The sequence below is a fragment of the Amblyomma maculatum genome, chromosome 4 (genome assembly GCF_055883805.1).
Source record: "Amblyomma maculatum isolate TAMU_Amacu chromosome 4, ASM5588380v1, whole genome shotgun sequence".
NCBI lineage: Eukaryota > Metazoa > Arthropoda > Arachnida > Ixodida > Ixodidae > Amblyomma > Amblyomma maculatum.
The window spans coordinates 167613605-167632183 of NC_139347.1; the positions used below are offsets into that span (position 1 = coordinate 167613605).

The 18579-nt window shown below is 50.3% G+C and overlaps 1 protein-coding gene across 2 annotated transcripts in view; it reads left to right on the forward strand.

The window, feature by feature from the left end:
* Positions 1 to 10917: 10917 nt before the first annotated feature.
* LOC146193446 (alpha-(1,3)-fucosyltransferase C-like) overlaps positions 10918 to 18579 on the forward strand; it is a 63320-nt gene continuing 55658 nt past the window's right edge. For both annotated transcript variants that reach the window (XM_084602755.1, XM_084602754.1), the window contains exon 1: positions 10918 to 11125. Coding sequence is in view for 1 of the 2 variants with exons in the window: in XM_084602754.1 (XP_084458880.1) it covers positions 11065 to 11125 (61 nt within the window). In the remaining variant the exon portion in view is untranslated. The remainder of the gene's footprint in view (positions 11126 to 18579) is intronic.

Here is an 18579-nt window from a genome sequence, read left to right on the forward strand (position 1 = left end):
TTCGAAGTGACATGGGAAACCTTTTATGTTCAATTTCCTCTGTTCTTTTACGTTCGATCTCCTCCCAGCATTCCACAGTATCCTGGCCTTCATAACCGTTGTTTTCGATCGCGCTGACAATCTTCTGCTTTTTTCCCGATTTCCCATAATCAATAATCAGTTCCTCACATATTAAAGGTACCTCGGGAATCCGCAGCTTTTTTCAGCCCTTGACTGCCCGTATTTCTGACCACAAGTCTCTCAGGAGTACGTTGATGCAAGCAAGGTTCAAAATGTGAACAGGCTACTACAACCAACTTCCCTACCAGGAAGAACACCTTACTTTAAGCATGGCAAAACTCAAGGAGACAAGGTGATACACTCACCAAGCCGAAGCAAGGACACCCCGCAGAACATCCCACAGCTGCCATCCAGTTGTCGTGACCCAGGTTGCGTGTCGTAGGCACGGTTGGTTGTCGGAGCAGAAACAAGAACGAGGCGCTCGAAACCGGGCTTTGAAGTGAGATGGGAAAACTTTTGTGTAGAAACGTACATGGTAGCGTTTTCGTTTGAGGCTAATTAGAACAGCAGTCTCTATTCTACCGATCCACGACACGCACTTGTCGTCCGTTTCATAGGGCTGATCCCCTAGGTAACCCAGTTGGAAAGGCAGGGCAGTTTGTGAGGGAGTGTCTCTGTCACCTCACTCTCCCGCCTTCTCATGCACATGCACAAGCACTGTTCGCACTCTTAGACATGTCCCTCTGTCTTGTTCTGGCACAACGGGTGAGAAGGTGGCCGTCTAGACAGCGTAGATGGCGTCAGCCGCTTGTTTCCGGGCGTGATTGCATGTGGGCTCACTAATCGGTTCAGCCGTCGCTGGGCTGCATTCAGCTAGAACACTTAGCCAAACGCTATCCCCGTGGCTCACCACGGGAAGAAAGAAAATAATGCGCGCCCGCTGTCCGTAGCGAGGCTCGACACTTCAAGAGACCGGAATTTGGTCGTTTTTCATCCTATGTTCCGGTCGTCCACGTGTCGGCGGTCCTTGGTAATTGCCGCGGTGTGACAGACAACACCCTTCGGCCGGCCGGTGCCAGGTGCAGTAGCGTCTCATCGGCGCCGATGTTGGGGAGCTCTGGCTTGGGAGGGGGTGAGTGGCGCCTGCTTCCGGTCTTCATCTTTTGTCGCCGCTCGTCCGTTCACAACAAGATGGAGTAGTGGTCCGAGCCCCAGAGTGATGGTGCACGATGCCAGGTCGGCTCAATGCCGCGGGATGCGTAGGCGACATCTATGCAGGAACCAGGTGTACCGCGTCGTGGGAAGGTGGGCTATGGCGTGCAGGCCATCTCCTCCAGCTATGTTTGGGGCACTGCCCCACGCGCAGTGTTGGGCGCTAAAATCACCGACGAATATTTGGTGTGGGGCGCAAATCGAGTACGCTGCACTAAACCACTGTGCGTTCAGCGGCAAACCTTGGCGCACATAAACACAAGCCACCGACGTGTCCACACCACCGACGCGAACTGTTATCACCACGCACTCCTGCGCGTCACTCGTCGCTGCCGCTGAACCGACGAGGACGTGTTAGATGTCACGCCGCCCATACACCGCACAACGCGATCTCCCGGGCTTGTGCTGTGGATCACAGCACGACACTGTAGCACAGGACACTATAGAGAAACATACTTACGTAAAGAGCGGAAACTTTCATAAGGCCCTGCGGCCGAGCAGCGCCAGCGCCCCGAGCTGCTGGTCAGACTGCTAATTTCGTCCTCAGAGATTTTCGGCACGTTATTTGCTCTGTTTCGGTTTTGGTTTCAATAGAAATGCTTTCAATTGTGACTTACCTTTAGCTGTTAAAATATTCAACTACATCGTCTATGGTTGCGTGCAAGTGCTTTAACGACACCATGCATACGGAAGTATTAAAGTGGCGGATCGCAGCCTCTTCAGTGGAAATACCGGCAAGGTTCTCGCAGAACATAAGCGTGGCTGACTACGTTCATGCAGGTTAGAATAATGCGATCAGCGCTGCACTTATTGTAATTTTTTGCCGCTATTGAGCTGCTTTTGTCAGTGGCACACAAGGAGGCAGTTTATTTTCTTGTTTACATATTGAATGGCACAAAAAGAATACTGGATCACACACTTTATAAAATGCATCATATCACAAAGAGCAACAAGATTGAAGGTATGGTGAAGCACATGGAACAGTGTCACGAATAAAACATTTCGCATACCGGCTCTGTGTTTTTCCTCTAAAGCATCACCTGTGAGAACGACAGAAAAGGAGTTGTGATCAGGTAGACACAAGTAAGAAGGAAAAAATGCAGGCACAGCCCGCGCTGAATTTCTATAAATCAGCCTTGGTCAGTAAGCTGCAAATAAAGTTAAACACACCACACTGAATACATAGTAGTAACCCAATGCCATGCCTGTACTCATGATCGCGGACAAAATTGCCCTCTGCTCGTATGACAAAGGTATTACAGGAAGTCCACTGCTAGCGACTCATAGCAGTATATGTCGTACAAATGCAGGTAACGAACAGGCAGCAGCGACCTTTAGACCCCAACTAGAATGTTTTAGCCATGACAGAAATTCGGCTTGTAAAAGTGGTGCTTACGAAGCGGCAAAAGCTCATGCATTGTGCAAATACACCATTCACAAAACGATACTAAATGCGCAACAAACAGTTCTTCTACTGTCGATACATCTGTGTGTTCAGATACGTCTTAGCCGCCGAAAAAACCTGTGTCTTAAAGCTGTTTTAAAAATCACGCAATCGAAGGAATGCACATGTTCTTCAGAAAAACACGACCTAAAAACATACAGGTGCTACACACTAAAAGTACGGCAGTGCTCCTATTCTATGTTACACGTGCAAAATACGTTCACGTTGCGCAACAAACAACTTGCTAAAATCGTTCTTAGTTCAAGAAACAACAAAATTATTTCTGCAGACAAAAGGAAACAAGTTACCGGCCAAACGAGGTGATGCGTTGAAAAGCACGCTAAGGTGGGCGTACCCGGCGGCACATGACCGGCGCCGCACCAACATTTATATGGAAAGAGCGAAGAAAGCATATGCTTTGATGCAAGGCGGTGTACGTATGATAAGCTGTCTACCTTAGAGGCGGAGTGGAAGCGAACACCACTACACCGCCTCGCGGATGGTCAGACCCTTACTTGCTCGGTCGCGAAACGGCTCGAGTGTCCGCTCTGTACGTATGTTTCTCTATGAGGACACCTCTTCGCAGGTTGTCGGGGAATGGTATCCGACGTAACCAGGTAGCCGCATTGGGGCCCTCCTTCTTGTTCACGAACGTACGTCTCCTTAGAGCTAAAACCTCGGGTGTTTCAGTTGAGACAGAGGAGGATATTGTCACCAACACATGTAGCGAACAGAAGAACAAACGAGCTGCCCTTTTTTTAAATCAAGCGAAGCTCAAGACAGACGAGGACGATGCTCAGCCACGCGCCAAGACATTCGGCCACTTGGTGGCGCTGCCCGGTATGGCATTGCCCCCGTCCAAGAGGCATCGACACGATGCCGCAAACGCAGGGGAACAATAGAAAAGCCGGGCAAGTTATACGGGAATCTGTGGCTCTGGTTTGGACCCTAAAATGGTTTAATGATTATACTAAGGCTTCATTCTGGCGACGTGAACTACTTCAGACTTCGGATGCCGAGAGGAGCGGACAGTGTCTTGCGGTAGCACCTCGTAGTTCACCGCGCTGAGGCGACCGAGCACCTCGTAGGGTCCAAAGTAACGGCGCAGAAGCTTTTCAGAGCGCCCTCGCAACCGTATTGAGCTCCAAACCCAGACTTGATCGCCGGGTGTGTAAGTCACCTCTCGGTGTAACAGGTTGTAGCGCTGAGCGTCGTGTACTTGTTGGTGCCGAATTAGCTGTCAGGCAAGTTGGCGTGCGGCTTCTGCATCAAGAATAAATTGGTCAGCACCCACGACAGTGGAGGGAGCTGAATCCGGAAGAAGCATGGCATCCAGCATAGTCAAAAGTTCGCGTCCATGGACCAAATGAAATGGAGTGAAGCGTGTGGTTTCCTGGACCACAGTGTTGTACGCAAACGTTATGTACGGCAGAATTCGGTCCCAGTTCCAATGATCGTCGTCTGCATACATAGAAATCGTGTCGGCAATTGTCTTGTTAAGCAGCTCAGTTAGTCCATTAGTTTGAAGATGATAGGCAGTTGTTTTGCGGTGGGTGGTTGCACTGAGTCGAAGGACCTCGCTCGTGAGTGCCGACATGAACGAGGTTCTCCTGTCAGTTTCAGTTAAGACGACTGTTGGGGCACCGTGACGGAGTACAATGTTGTGAATGAAAAAATGCGCAACTTTCTCTGCGGTACCACGGGGAATGGACTTGGTCTCTCAGTAGCGGCTGAGTTAGTCAGTGGCAACCGCTATATACCTGTTACCCATGGTGGACTTCGGGATGGGCCCAGTAAGTCCATGCCGACCTGCTGAAATGGGAATTTCGGGGGATCGATAGGCTGCAGGAGGAAAGCTGGTTTAATGGGCGGTGTCTTCTGCCGCTGACACTCACGGCAGGTACGGACGTAGCGGTGCATAATAGTAGCTAGCCTGGGCCAATAGTACGTTCGGCGTATCCGTGCCAATGTGCGAGAAAAATCGAGATGGCCGGAAGAAAGGTCGTCGTGGCACGCCCGAAGAACTTCGTCATGAAGCGTGATGGGTACTACTAGCAGATAAGCAGTTTCTGTTGGACCGTAGTTCTTGTAGAGCACACCATCGCGCAAGCAAAATGACGACCGTCCGCGCCTGAAGAGCTGAGGAGGAGATGACACGGTTCCTTCGAGGTATTCGATGAGGAGCAAAAGTTTAGAATCGGCCCGCTGCTTTCGGGCTAAGGTGGACGACGTGAAAACACCGAGCAAAGCGGTATCGTTGTCGCAGCCGTCCGTGTGGCAGGGAGTAGGGGCGCGGGACAGACAGTCAGCATCACTATGTTTCTTGCCGGACTTGTGCACAATAGTAACGTCAAATTCTTGCAACCGAAGGCTCCATCGAGCAAGCCGACCCGATGGATCTTTCAGGTTTGCCAGCCAACACAGTGAGTGATGGCCGCTCACGAAACGAAACGGACGACTGTACAAGTACGGACGAAATTTCATAATTGCCCACACAACAGCGAGGCACTCCTTTTCCGTAGTTGAATAATTAACTTCCGAACAGGACAAAGTGCGACTGGCGTAAGCAATGACGCGTTCTGCATCGTCCTGCTAATGAACAAGGACTGTACTGAAGCCAACGTTACTGGCATCCGTGTGCAGTTCCGTGTCGGCCTCTTCGTCGAAGTGGTCAAGTATAGGTGTACATTGCAGACGGGACTTGAGTTCCCTGAAGGCTTTTTCCTGGTCGTGGCCCCAAGCGAAGAGTTCGGCGTCTTTTGTCAGGCGGGTCAGAGGCTCAGCAATCTTGGAGAAATTCTGAACAAAGCGACGATAGTACGCGCAGAGGCCGAGAAATCGACGTATGCTTCGTTTATCTTCTGGGTTGGGGAATGAAGCGATAGCGGCCGTCTTTTCTGGGTCTAGGCTAACACCTCGAGCGCTGACAATGTGGCCAAGAAATTTCAGCTCACTAAAACCGATGTGGTATTTTTCGAGTTTTAGAGAGAGACCAGCAGATCGGATGGCCTCGAAAACAGCGCGCAAACGTTTCAGGTGCTCGTCGAACGTGTCCGAGAAAGTCACAACATCGTCGAGGTATACGAGGCATGACTTCCACTTCAGGCCAGAGAGTACGGTGTCCTTCATTCGTTGAAATGTGGCAGGGGCCGAGCACAGGCCAAACGGGAGCACTTTAAACTCATACAAACCGTCCGATGTAATAAAAGCGGTCTTCTCACGGTCTCGCTCGTCGACCTCTATTTGCCAATATCCACTGTGGAGGTCAAGTGACGAAATGTAAGTGGCATGGCGAAGCCGATCGAGGGAGTCGTCTATGCGCGGCAGGGGGTTCACATCCTTTTTCGTGACGTTGCTGAGGCGTCTATACTCCACGCAGAACCTCAAGGTTCCATCCTTCTTCGCGACAAGGACAACAGGCGAAGCCCACGGGCTCGTCGACGGTTGGATAACGTCGTCCTGGAGCATTTCTGTTACTTGGCGGTGGATGGCGTCATGTTCTTTGAAGATACCCGGTAAGGACGCTGGCATGGACGTGGGTCGTCGGCAACTATATTTCGGCGCTTCGTTAGCGGCGTCTGTCGGACCTTGGAGGCTGATGCAAAAAAAATCGCGGAACGAATTGAAAAGATTTTCTATGCAGCGTTTCTGACTGGCTCTGACCTGCTCGCCTGCCGTCTTCCGTTTGTCCGGGTGATGCAGCAGCACCTTGCGGCGATAGGCCTTCTTGATATCGTGGTCAGATGCAGCATGCCGCTTGGTCTGCAGGCCTAGCACCCGGTAGTGGTCCTGGGACTTCCATTCCTTGGGGTCGAGACTGAGCAGGTAGCGGGTCTCTGCAGGCTCCTCCGCAACACTGCCCCCTTCACCCTCATCCGATGACTCGGAGCTAACCGAAGCTGCCGATGAGACGTGCCGGGTACGTGAGCTCTGGTAGACTGCTTCAAACCACCTGCCCACGGGCTCCACATCCATCTGACTGAGCTCGGTGAGTTTTCCGAAGGCAACAGCGCCTGAGGAGAGGTCGGCAGGTGCCGGTGGGAGCACCACAAGCTGTACCATGGCGCTCGATCACCACCAGACGATAGCGGGCAAGGCGAGCCACACGACGTCGTCGTTGTTCAGCGAAGCAGCCGATGAGGAGCTTTATAGAAGCCTCGAAGCAGAACGTTGGGTGGCAATGTAATATAAGGACAAAACATGCTACGGTAGACTACATAGTTTGTGACCCACGCCAGGCGCGCTCCATGCTTTCCAAACTTGCAAACTGGCAGTCCATTGTCGAGGTCCGCATTGTCGAGGTCTGACGTGTTGGATAAAGCGTACCGGCCTGTACATTCTCCAAGTTCTTCAAATTAAGCGACCGTCGTGTTCGCCGTCAAATGTTGGGGTTCACACGTGAAGTTTGTCACTAACACTTCGGCTTGCCCACGGACAAGTTCGACAAGGCCCCGAGCTACACAAACTTGTCGAGTGAAAAGCAGTGACATGTTAGCTTCGGCAATGCCACGCGTGCCTGTGCTGTGATCACATTCGACTGTGACGAACTTGCTCGCCCTCGGAGGGATTTTTATGTGGTCGTCAGAGACGCGCAACATCGTTTTCCGAAAGTCCGTGTTGCTATCAACGGCTCGCTTGGTTGAAAACAATAACGTGAGCTGCTACCGAAGGTCTATAACAGCACCATAATCTTGCAGAAAATCCATGCCTAATCAGATCTTTACAGCAGACTTTTAATACGGCAGAGGTGCCAGTGAAAGTAAAACCGCATTTCTCTATGCGGCAAGTGCACATGCCAATCGGCGGCATGACATGGCCACCGGCAGTGCGCATCATTGGCCCAGACCAAGGCGTCAGAACCTTACGGAGTGTCTTTGCTAGCTGGCTGCTCATGACGGAAAAATCGGCGCCGGTAACCACAAGTGCGGTCACATCCCAACTGTCGACGGTTGCAAAAATTTCTCCGGAAACAATGCGTTCGCAGCACGTCGGTATGTTCGTCGGATCGGGTCGCCGCCGCTCGAGCCATCGCGTCAAATCGTCGGGTGGAGGCTGTTTATTCTGAGACGTAGCGGCGGCCTCACCCCCGGAGGTCGCCGTGTTTAGTTTTCTCCGTGAGGGGACGTGCCTCTGAATTGCCCAGAGGAGGAGTATCGACTGGGTGACGCAGAATGCCTCGGGGGTGATGATCGCGACTGCCGTTGTGGTGACGTCGGGTGCATCTCGTTAGCAGCCAGGTATTTCTCAATTTCCTGTGGTCTTCCGCCATGTCGGGGTCGAGGTGCGTTCGGTGGAAATCCTTTTAAGCCCATTCTCCGGTATGGGCAGTTGCGTAGAATGTGGCCAGGCTCACCACAGTGATAACAGAGCGGCCGTCTGTTGGGTGTGCGCCACAAGTGCGCCTTGCTGATGACGGGACGCTGGTCTTGCTGCGGCTCGGCGGGGCGCAGTACTTGTTGCTGCTCAACGGGGCGCATGTAGCGAGGCGGTGGTCCAGCAACGGGGCGGAATGAATGTGGCTCAGGGGCAGGTCGATGTAGGACATCACTATACGTCATAATACATGGCTCTGGTTGTGGTGCTGGTGGTGGCTGTACCGCTCGCCGGATTTCATCACGAATGACGTCCCCGGTAGAATAATTCACTGCAGGTGGTGCATTCAAGTGGAGGTTCCGCAGTTCTTCGCGGACAATGCTCCTCACAAGCTCCCGCAATGCCTCGTCCCTAGCTGCTGGCACGAACGCGCAGTAGGGTGTGGCCGCTACGCTTGCCTGACGGCCGTATTGGGTACAGCGTCCCTGCGGTGAACGTTCCATGCTCGTAGCTTCTCTCGCGAAATCTGCGACAGTTCTTGGAGAGTCACGAATGAGGCCAGCGAACAACTGTTCCTTCACCCCGCGCATGAGGTGCCGAACTTTCCTTGCCTCGGGCATAGTAGGGTCGGCCCGATTGAAAAGTCGCGTCATGCCCTCGACAAACATGGCCACGTTCTCATTTGACTGCTGAGACCTCGAACGGATTTCTATATCTGCGTATTCTTTGCGCGTATTCGAGCTGAACGTTGTCAGCAACTTACGGCGAAAGACGGCCCAGTTGACAAAGGACGCCTCGTGCTTCTCAAACCATGTCTTGGTTGAGTCTTGCAGCGCGAAGTACACATTCATTAGCTTCCGCTTGTCGTCCCATTGGTTGAAAGCGGCCATACGGTCAAAAGTGACCAACCAGTCTTCGACATCCTCAACCGGTCACCGTGGAATGATGGCGGTGATCGATGTGCGAGAAGGAGGTACGGTGGGGCATTGCTGGAATGCTGACTTGTGTGGCTGCACGTCGTAGATGTCATGGCTCGCAGCGGTGTGGTCAGTGGTTCGAACTCAGGTTGTAGGCCTCGGAGGCGACGGCTCGCTTTATGGACGGGAGTGGCGTCTGAGCGTCGATGGTCAGCGTCACTGTCGTCTTCGGGGGCAACGTACATGAGATCTTATCCTGCACAATCCACGAAATGTCACCAACACACGTAGCAAACAGAACAACCGAGATGCCCTTTTTTTTAATCACGCGAAGCTCGAGACAGACGAGGACGACGCTCAGTTACGCGCCAAGACATTCGGCCACTTGGTGGCGCTAGAAGATGGGCAGCGGTGTGGCAATATATATATATATATATATATATATATATATATATATATATATATATATATATATATATATATATATATATATATATATATATATATATATGCTCCTTGGTTGTGACTCGTGAGCGAAGCTGGAGTAACGCGCCGCAAGAGAACGTACGTTCTACTGCAGGATGGTAGGTATGCCGGAGGGGACCCGGCGACTAGCCGTGTTGTTGGGTAGCATGTCGAGAGGCGCCTGCTGCACCTAAACAGAGCTGCCTGCCGGGAGAACCCTACGGGAACAACGCGGAGAGAACACGTATTGCAGACAGCAGCTTCTGGATCTACTGGTCCCGCGAATCCGGAAGGGGGGGAGGTGTTGCCGCTGCGGGCTCGGGTTGTGCGGCGCGGTCTGTGGTCTGGGAAGCCCCCCGTTGCTGCCGCCGCTGCCCCTGCTGCTAGCGTGGCCACTGCTGCTATTTGCGCTGGTGTTGGTGGCCCTGCTGCTGGCGCTGGCGCTACTGCTGCTGCTCGGGCGGCTGTTGTTGTCGTCCGCGAATGGTCATCGGGTGGTCAGCTGTACGCGCGAAGCTGCTGGTGACCACCCCGACGGATTCGCCTCCTCCCGGACGACCGCTCGAATGGCCCGCCGGGAGACGTGGCAGCGTGCAGGCCACCGCAGTTGGAGCACCGCGGCATCCCGCTGTTGCATCCCGAGCTCGCGTGCGGTCCACAACAACGGCCGCAGCGCTCCGCAGCCTGGCAGGTTTCCGTCATATGAGCCAGCCTCGAGCGCCGGGCGCACTGCAGTGAACAAGGGCGGCAGGGCCGGACCGGGAGCACGCGGCCTATGGTGGTGATGTGTGGTGGCGGTGTTGGGGCCACGAACCGAAGGCGCAGGATGCTGCCAGACAGTGGCCGCGGTCACCCCCACCGCCGAGTTCACCTCTGCGAGAAGCTGCTCGGCCATGCGACAGGTGTCAACGCCAAAAACCAGCCCGCTGCACTCATTGCGCGGGTCTGGTTCCTTGGCCTGCACGACCAGGCCTCGGATCACTGTTGTGGCAAGGAAGACTTTGAACTTGTCTCGTTGCCCACGTCCACAGCCACTACGTTGCGGTGCGTGTTCATGCACACCGCTAGCATGCCGGGACGCGGGCTCAGCTCCTCTGCCAGCTCCCATCCTTGGTCTTTCGTAACCCGATGCCCCGTCCGGCAGGGCGGATTAAAACCGTTTTGTGCGGCGGCACGGTAGGTGCCACGACAGCGGCCGCTGCCATGCGTAGGGCCGCCTGTCGTCGCCATGGAGGAAGAAAAAAAACTAGGAGGGAGCGTCGCGGAGGAAAAGTGAAGCCTAGTCATAAAACACATATAGGAAAGCATCATGGAAAATTAGCCGTCACGTGATACGGCAAGCGGTAAGGGTGGTAGCTGGTTTCGGTTTCGCACGCTTCGCTCTGAAGGAATGCCTTCACGTGGCCTTCACTACGCGACGCCTCCGCTAGAAACCTGAGGCGCGTGCTGCGAGCAGATGATGGATGGAACTTTGAACTTTAGGCGGCTGCCGCCACACAGTGCACCTGTGTATTTCGCCTGTATGGCTCGATCCCCTCAGCTGTGACATACAAAATGATTGAGGGGCTCGTAGCACAAAGACGAACCACGAAAACAAGAAGGACGAGAGGACGAATCGCTGTTCGTCCTTTGTGATCTTGTGCTCCGTCTTTGTACGCTGAGTCCCGCAAGCATGGAATTAAACAAGCCGAAAACCAAGTACTGCCATATGAAATGTTTCGTGCCGGGATGCTAGAACTACACGGATATACCTCTCAGGGCTGGCGCTCCAACGGTGAGTATCCTGTTATGCGCACTCCTCGAGAAACAAAACGTTTGTTTGTCAGGGTATGTGCATGTATTGTTGGAGACAAAATTCGTTTGCTTCATTTAGGAAATGCACACCTGAAGCCAATTCTCCAGGCATGCAACGTTATGTCGGATCCGACGTCTCCCTAACGAAAACGAGGATGAAAATACCACCAGCAGTTCTCGCCAGTGTGCTTATAAACACGGAGTACAATGCAAAATTTGTAAACAAAGTAACTTATGTGTTACGACGACACGCACAACTTTCGGTAGGCTTTCCGCTGGGCCTTTCAAGGTCATTAAAAATACCAGGTACCCTGCAGTTTTTGAGTCTGGCAGCTATGTTGCCAGAAACGTTAAGCGGTGACGTAGCGGTAAAACATCCGCCTCGTATGCAAGAGGACTGGGGTTCAAATCCCGGTGCCGTGCCATTCTCCACTGGGAAAACCCGCGTGTCGATGGAATTGCATAAACAGGTTTGGGGTGCGACCTCATGCCGGTGAACACCTCCGACAAAGCACTCCCTCACCAGAACAGGAGTTGGCCACCCTGGCGCAGTAATTGGCCGCAACCTCTCATGATCAGGTCTGTAAAACCCCTGCCCCGGTCACCAGCAGCTGCGGAAGAACTGACCTGTGACGCAACAGGGGATGCTAAGAATTTCTGGCTCCACTGGGCAGGCCGCCATTGGAAACTGACCCTAGCAACGTTTACCGTTACAACCCTAGCTAGTGAAGCTAGTTTAGCAGTACTGTTAGAGGAACTAGAGGGGATAAAATGGAATGTCATAGGGCTTAGTGAGGTTAGGAGGCCGACTTAGGCATATACTGTATTGAAGGATGGGCATGTACTGTGTTATCGAGGAAACTTACTAGGAGTAGGTTTTCTTGTCAATAAGTGCATAGCGGGTAATATATATGAATTCTATAGTATTAATGAGAGGGTTGTACAGGCCTATGCACCCACATGTAGTTATGATGACCAGGCAGTTGAAAGCTTCTACGAAGAGGTAGAAACGGCAATGCGAAAAGTAAAGACGCAATATACTGTACTAACGGGCGACTTCAATGTCAAGGTAGGGAAAAAGCAGGCAGTAGGTGACTATGACATTGGCTCTAGGAATAGCAGGGGGGAGTTACTAGTTCAGTTTGCAGAGCGCAATAACTTACGAATCATGAATACCTTCTTGAGGAAACGGAACAACCGGAAATTGACATGGAAAAGTCCTAACGGGGAGACTAAAAATGAAATTAACTTCATAAAGTGTTTAACCTCCACCATTATTCAAGATGTAGAGGTAATCGGGACAGTGCGATGCAGTGACCACAAGATGGTAAGGTCCCGACTTAATCTAAATCTGAAGAAGGAACGCAAAAGATTAGTAAGAAAGAAACCTATCAACGAATTAGCGGTGAGGGGAAGGGCAGAAGAGTTCGGGATCTCGCTACAGAATAGATATTCAGCTCTAACCGACGATGGTGACATTACTCTAGACGCAATGAACAATGATTTTAGAGATATCATTACTGAGTGCGCTGTAGAAGTAGGCGGTAGGATAGTTAGAGAGGATACCAGTAAGCTGTCTTAGGAGACAAAATATTATATTAAGATAGGCCAGAGTATGAAAGCTTCCAATCCAACAGATTAGAAGGAATTGGCCGAGATATCAACGCTAATCAATAAGCGCAAGGTGGCCGATATAAGGAAGTATAACATGGAGAAAATTGAGCATGCTGTAAAGAACGGGGGAATGCTTTGAAGCGGTAGAGAAGAAATTGGGCATAGGCAAAAAACCAGATCTATGCGATAAGGGAAAAGGCGGGCATCGTCATCACGAATAGGGACAAGATAGTCAAAGTATCCGAAGAGTTCTATACAGATCTCTACAGTACCGAAAGTAGTCAGGACCGTAATGAGATTGGAGGCAGGGAACGAGTCAGACAATCCACCAGTAACAAAGGACGAGGTCAAGAAAGCATCAAAAACAATGAAGATGGGGAAATCAGCTGGAGAGGATCACTTAACTACAGATTTGGTAAAGGACGGGGGGGGGATATCGTGCTAGAAAAACTGGCCACCTTGTATGCGCTGCGCCTGGTGTCATCGACGGTACCGGAACCCTGGGAGAATGCAAAAGGTATCCTCATTCATAGGAAAGGGGAATCTAAGGACCTTAAATATTACATACCAATCAGCTTACTGTCTGTTAAGTACAAGGTATTTACTAATGTAATCGCTATTAGAATGAGGACAACCTAAGTCTGCAATCAAGCAAAGGATCAAGCAGGTTTTCGGAAACGGTACTCTACTATCGATCATATCCATACTATCAGCCAGGTGATATAAAAATGCTCGGAATATAACCAGCCCTTATACATAGCATTCATTGATTACGAAAAAGCATTTTACTCAGTTGAAACCTCGGCGGTGGTACAGGCATTGCGAAATCAGGGGGTAGGCGAGCCGTACGTGAAAGTGCTGGAAGATATATATAATGGATGCACAGCAACCAAAGTTCTGCATAAAGAAAGTGACAAAATTCCCATAAAGAAAGGTGTTAGGCAAGGAGACACAATCTCCCCAGTACTATTCACAGCTTGCTTAGAGGAAGTATTCAGACTTGGAATGGGAGCAGTTAGGGATAAGGGTAGATGGAGAATATCTCAATAATTTGCGATTTGCTGATGACACTGGCTTGCTAAGTAACTCGGGGAATTAACTGCAAATAATGATCGATGACCTTGACAGGAAAAGTAGAATGTTAGGTTTGGAAATTAATATGCAGAAGACTAAGGTAATGCTCAACAGCCTCGGGAAGGAACAGCAGTTTACGTTAGGTAGCGAAGCACTGGAAGCAATAGGTGAATATGTCTACTTAGGACAGGTAGTAACCGCAGCTCCAGACCATGAAAAGGAAATAACAAGAAGAATAGGATTGGGATGGAGCACAATTGGTAAGCACTCGCAAATTATGACTAGCAGCTTACCGGTATCGCTCAAGAGGAAAGTATACAAAAGTTGTATCTTTCGTGTACTCACCTATGGGGCTGAAGCGTGGAGGCTAACCAAGAGGCTTCTACTTAAGTTGAGGACTACTCAGAGGGCTATGGAACAAAAAATGGTTGGGGTGACATCAAGAGATAGGAAGCGTGCTGAGTGAGAGAAGTAACTCAAGTTACAGACATTCTAGTAGAAATTAAGAAGAAGAAATGGGTATGGGCAGGACATGTACTACAAAGAGAGGATAACCGATTGTCGCTTAGGGTAACAAACTGGATTCCAAGGGAAGGAAAGCGCAGCAGGGGGCGGCAGAAAGTTAGGTGGGCGGATCAGGTTAATAAGTTCTGCGGGGGTCAAGTGGATGCAGCTAGCACGGAACCGGGTTATGTGGAGAAATGTGGGAGAGGCCTTTGCCCTGCAGTGGGCATAGTCAAGCTGATGATGATGATGATGAACTATGTTGGCTAAATTACCAAGGATCATTGCTCGCAAGAGAGAGAAGGGAACGCCTAGTTTTTTTCTTCCTCCATGGTCGTCGCCTCTGGGCCCTGGCTGTCTGCTGGGTCCAGGGTACGATACGTGGTGTCAGCAGGCCGCTGGTCAGCAGAGGGAGGCACCTGCGAATCGCGCCAAGCGAAACCGGGCACACGCGCAGCGTCGTCTGTTCGAGCAGACGACAAAGGCGCCCCCGGAAGCTGCTTCCCCCGCTGATTTCCGCCGTGGCAACGACGCTCCCGTGCGTCACGGAAGATTGGTCACATGCCACCCGTGACGTCAGGTCTCCTTGTTCAGAGGCCTGTGGTGCCGTCGCCCATGCCTCTTCTCCTGGGTGGGGTGAGGGGGGGGGGGGGAGCAAGTAGTTCGGCGGCCAAGGCGCTAGGAGCTCCGGCCGCCAGGTTGTCGCTCGCTGGTGGGAGGGAATGGGAAGGGTTCTGAGGCGAGGGCTCCATGTGCGGCTGCTTTCGTCGTCTATGAGCGACCTTCGTGTCTTGCGAAGAACAAAGGTGTCGATGGCGGCCCCTTCTTCCTCTTCTTGTTCGCTTTCGTCCGCCATGTTTTTTGCCAGGGCTGCCGCTGCGGCAGCTTGTGGAGCCTCTCCCCGTTCGGGACCGCCGCACGAGGTCTTAGCGGTGTTGGGGCTCGTCGCTGGCTCGATATTGATGAGCTCAGCTTGCGCGGCAATCTCTGCAAAGATATCAGGCATGCCAAGGGATCGGAGCGTACCCTTGGCCGCCTCTGTGGACCCTGTTGCCATTTGCCGCCGCTGTGCAGCCCTCTGGAGCTGCTCTAGGAGATCGAAGCGTTCCTCGGACACCGGGCGACAGGCGCTCAGGGCTCTCCTTGCTTGGGTTGTCTGCGCCCTCAATCTTCGGGCCCAGCCACGTCTTGCCTGGGCAGGCTCCATAGCCGGGCCGATGAGAACGGTGCCCCCCGCGTTGGTGGGGGGAACCGGGCAGTGACGAACAAGTCGGGTGCCTGGCTCACGTGCTCGAGAGGAGCGGGAACGAGCGACTGTCCCCCTCCGTGGTCAAAGGCGAACTCCTGCAGAAAGAGGTCGCGTGCATTTCTTTAACTTCACAAATGCTATATTCAGAAAACAAAATGGAGATCTCTGTCTCCTCAAAGTAAAGTTCGGACCCTTGGGCTAGTGCGGGCAGGGGAATTTTTCTTTCTTCTTGGAAGCTTATTCTCACATTCTGATATTCCCGGGCGAAGGCATGGGAAACGGGCTGATCCTCGGGTCTTGGTTTATTCTTTTTCGGCTTTAAAACCCAGCTACGCCAGTCACAGGCACCAGATCAAAGGACATCATTGTGTCGCCATTCATTTTGTCAGTTCTATGTAACCGGCATGGCTGCCTGACTTGGCTTTTCCGATGACATATTGAGGTATGACACCAAGAGCCAGGACAAATGCGCGAAGAGAACGAAGGGTACATCATTCGAGTGCTTTGAAGAAGGGAGAGGAGCGCTACACAGAGAAATGAGACGGTAAATGGGGCTGAACCGTGCTTTCGGGGGTAGCGAACGTGCAGTGTGTATATGTAGGCCCTCTAAAGAAACATTCTAAGCTATACAAGCCTGCCGTCCTTGCTCAATGCGTAGCACAGGCGGCGAACTAAATTTAAGACCAAGGAGAAAACTCTCTCTCGTATGTGCAATGGATAAATCAACATGTACATGTATTAGGCTCCAGGAACACGCGACAAAAACACACACGCACACACAGACACGCACACACACATGCGATGCCGAAAGCTAAATATCTAAAGTCCGTGAGACTGCGGAGACGTTTTCGGCGAGGGAAAATACAGCAATCAGGTGCAGCAGGACTAAAGATAGACGAAACCACTTCTATCCGGCAAAAAAGGCGCCAAAGCTACACCCGAGGATATTTAAGAGGGCCTGACTACCTTGTCCGCTTATTCCTTGCATATAATAGTCTGCCGTTCTGTGCCGTTGTTTCTACGCCATCTGGGAGCTCGAGCCACAAGATTCGGCACTCTCAAGAATATTGCTGCATTGCCTGTAATAAGCTGCATTGGCTGTATAAACCATGAGCATATTTATATTCAAATTACGTCCACCTTTGCTGACTGATTTTCTTTGCTAACCGACGAGGTTTGCCTTGTTTTTTTTTTGTTTCTTAAAGCACTGCTTCTTTTATGTGTCATGTCTGTTGTGAAATGTTTTTAGCTACATTCATACTATAACATCTGTAGTGGACTGTTCAGGTTTTATATGTAACAGATATACATTGTAATGGCACGGTGATTCTGAATGCAAAGATTTTATTTCCGAATGTTGCGTACCAGAGTGTAATAAAATATTTTATGTTCGCACTGTATTGCCCTTTTAAAAACGAAATGCCTTTTTTTTTGTGCCCCTGTTACGCTAGCTTAGCGTAAGCTAGCATAGCAGGGGCACAGTGGTTAACTGCGGCGGCATGAAAAGAGACCTATTGCAGTGCTTCGAGTGTCTTCTGTAAAGGGTACAGTAGAATGAAATATAACTTTCGGAGCTTGAAATGTTGGGAAATCAGAATTATGCGTATTTTATTGATAATAAATAATCTCTATACGTACTCACTCTAAACATGTTTGTTTTATAAGCATGAAAAAGTTTAAAATTCTGCGTCAAGAACTGTAATGTTTACAAATTTGGTTGTGCGGCTAGGTTTCGCTCCGTTTGAAAACGGCGGCCACGCTTGAAAATGTTTCCCCGCTACAACAAGGCCGGGATAATACTCATCATAGTTATAGAAGAAACCATAATTTTTTAAAAAGAAATCAAAGATGGTCGAGTGCAAATTCTGGATGAGTTTGCTTGAAATGAACCCATAGACTCCACAACCTGCATCGCGCGCTGAGCCTTGTGCAGGGATCTCATTAAAGGAGCCGTAATTTTTAGTGCAATGAAAACATCCAGTAAGGTTTTAAAGGATTTTGAAAGCTGATTTAGTGGAGAATATGTGGACAAAGTTTAACAAATACAAGGTGTTTTCATTTTGGTCCCAATTTTCAATGGCGCGGCATTTGTTGAAATAAAGCCGATCATAATGCTTAACTGAAACGTTAGATAGGGGCGCTAGCAGTTCGATAGATAAGTTTTCATGGAACATAATGCGCATTACTACAGTTTTGTCGCCACCGTTTCTTTTATTTAGATGCGCAAAATAGCAAAAAGAGACGTTTTCTTGAGCTGAAGTTTCGGTAAAGAATTTCGCTATAAGAAGCAAACATAAAAATAACTGAGCGGAAATAAAAACATTTTTATATGTAGTCAAACGCTTTGGATTTACATTACTTTAACATTTTATGTTATTCATACAAAATTATCCAAAACAGCAGAGCATTTACTAGCGGCACTAGACAATTCTTGGTCATTAATTATATCCGGTGCTTAGAAAACAAAAATGGACAAAAATCAGTTGCAGATCTCTTTTTATTTAAACATAGAAACATCATATAAAAACTTTCGACCAGCCACGCTTTCATCTATCTTACGTGAAATCACCCAACCATCTCTTCTGCGTAACTGCCTACTGTAGGCGCCGTTTCATATGCGAGGCGACATCAGGTTACACATAAAACGGCCCCAGGAAGCTGCATGATTAAATCTATGCCAGATCGACGCAAACCATTTTAATGAGCATATGTTAGAGTATTTAAAACCGGGAATCATTTTAGATATCTATCCGCGTTACGACATTATAGAGTTTTAAAGTCCGAAAAACAGGGAAATTTTGGTTCCTTCCCATAGCAAGCAATACATAATATTCAGACGCGCTGGGAAGCTCCGTGTTATAATAGCACAAAACTGAAACTTCGGCACAATCTTCGGTTAACTACACTTTATAATAATCCCAGAATCATTTTGCGTACGTGCTTTTGTTCACACTTTACGTATTTTGTTGTACCCGTTCCTATTAAGTTAGGCA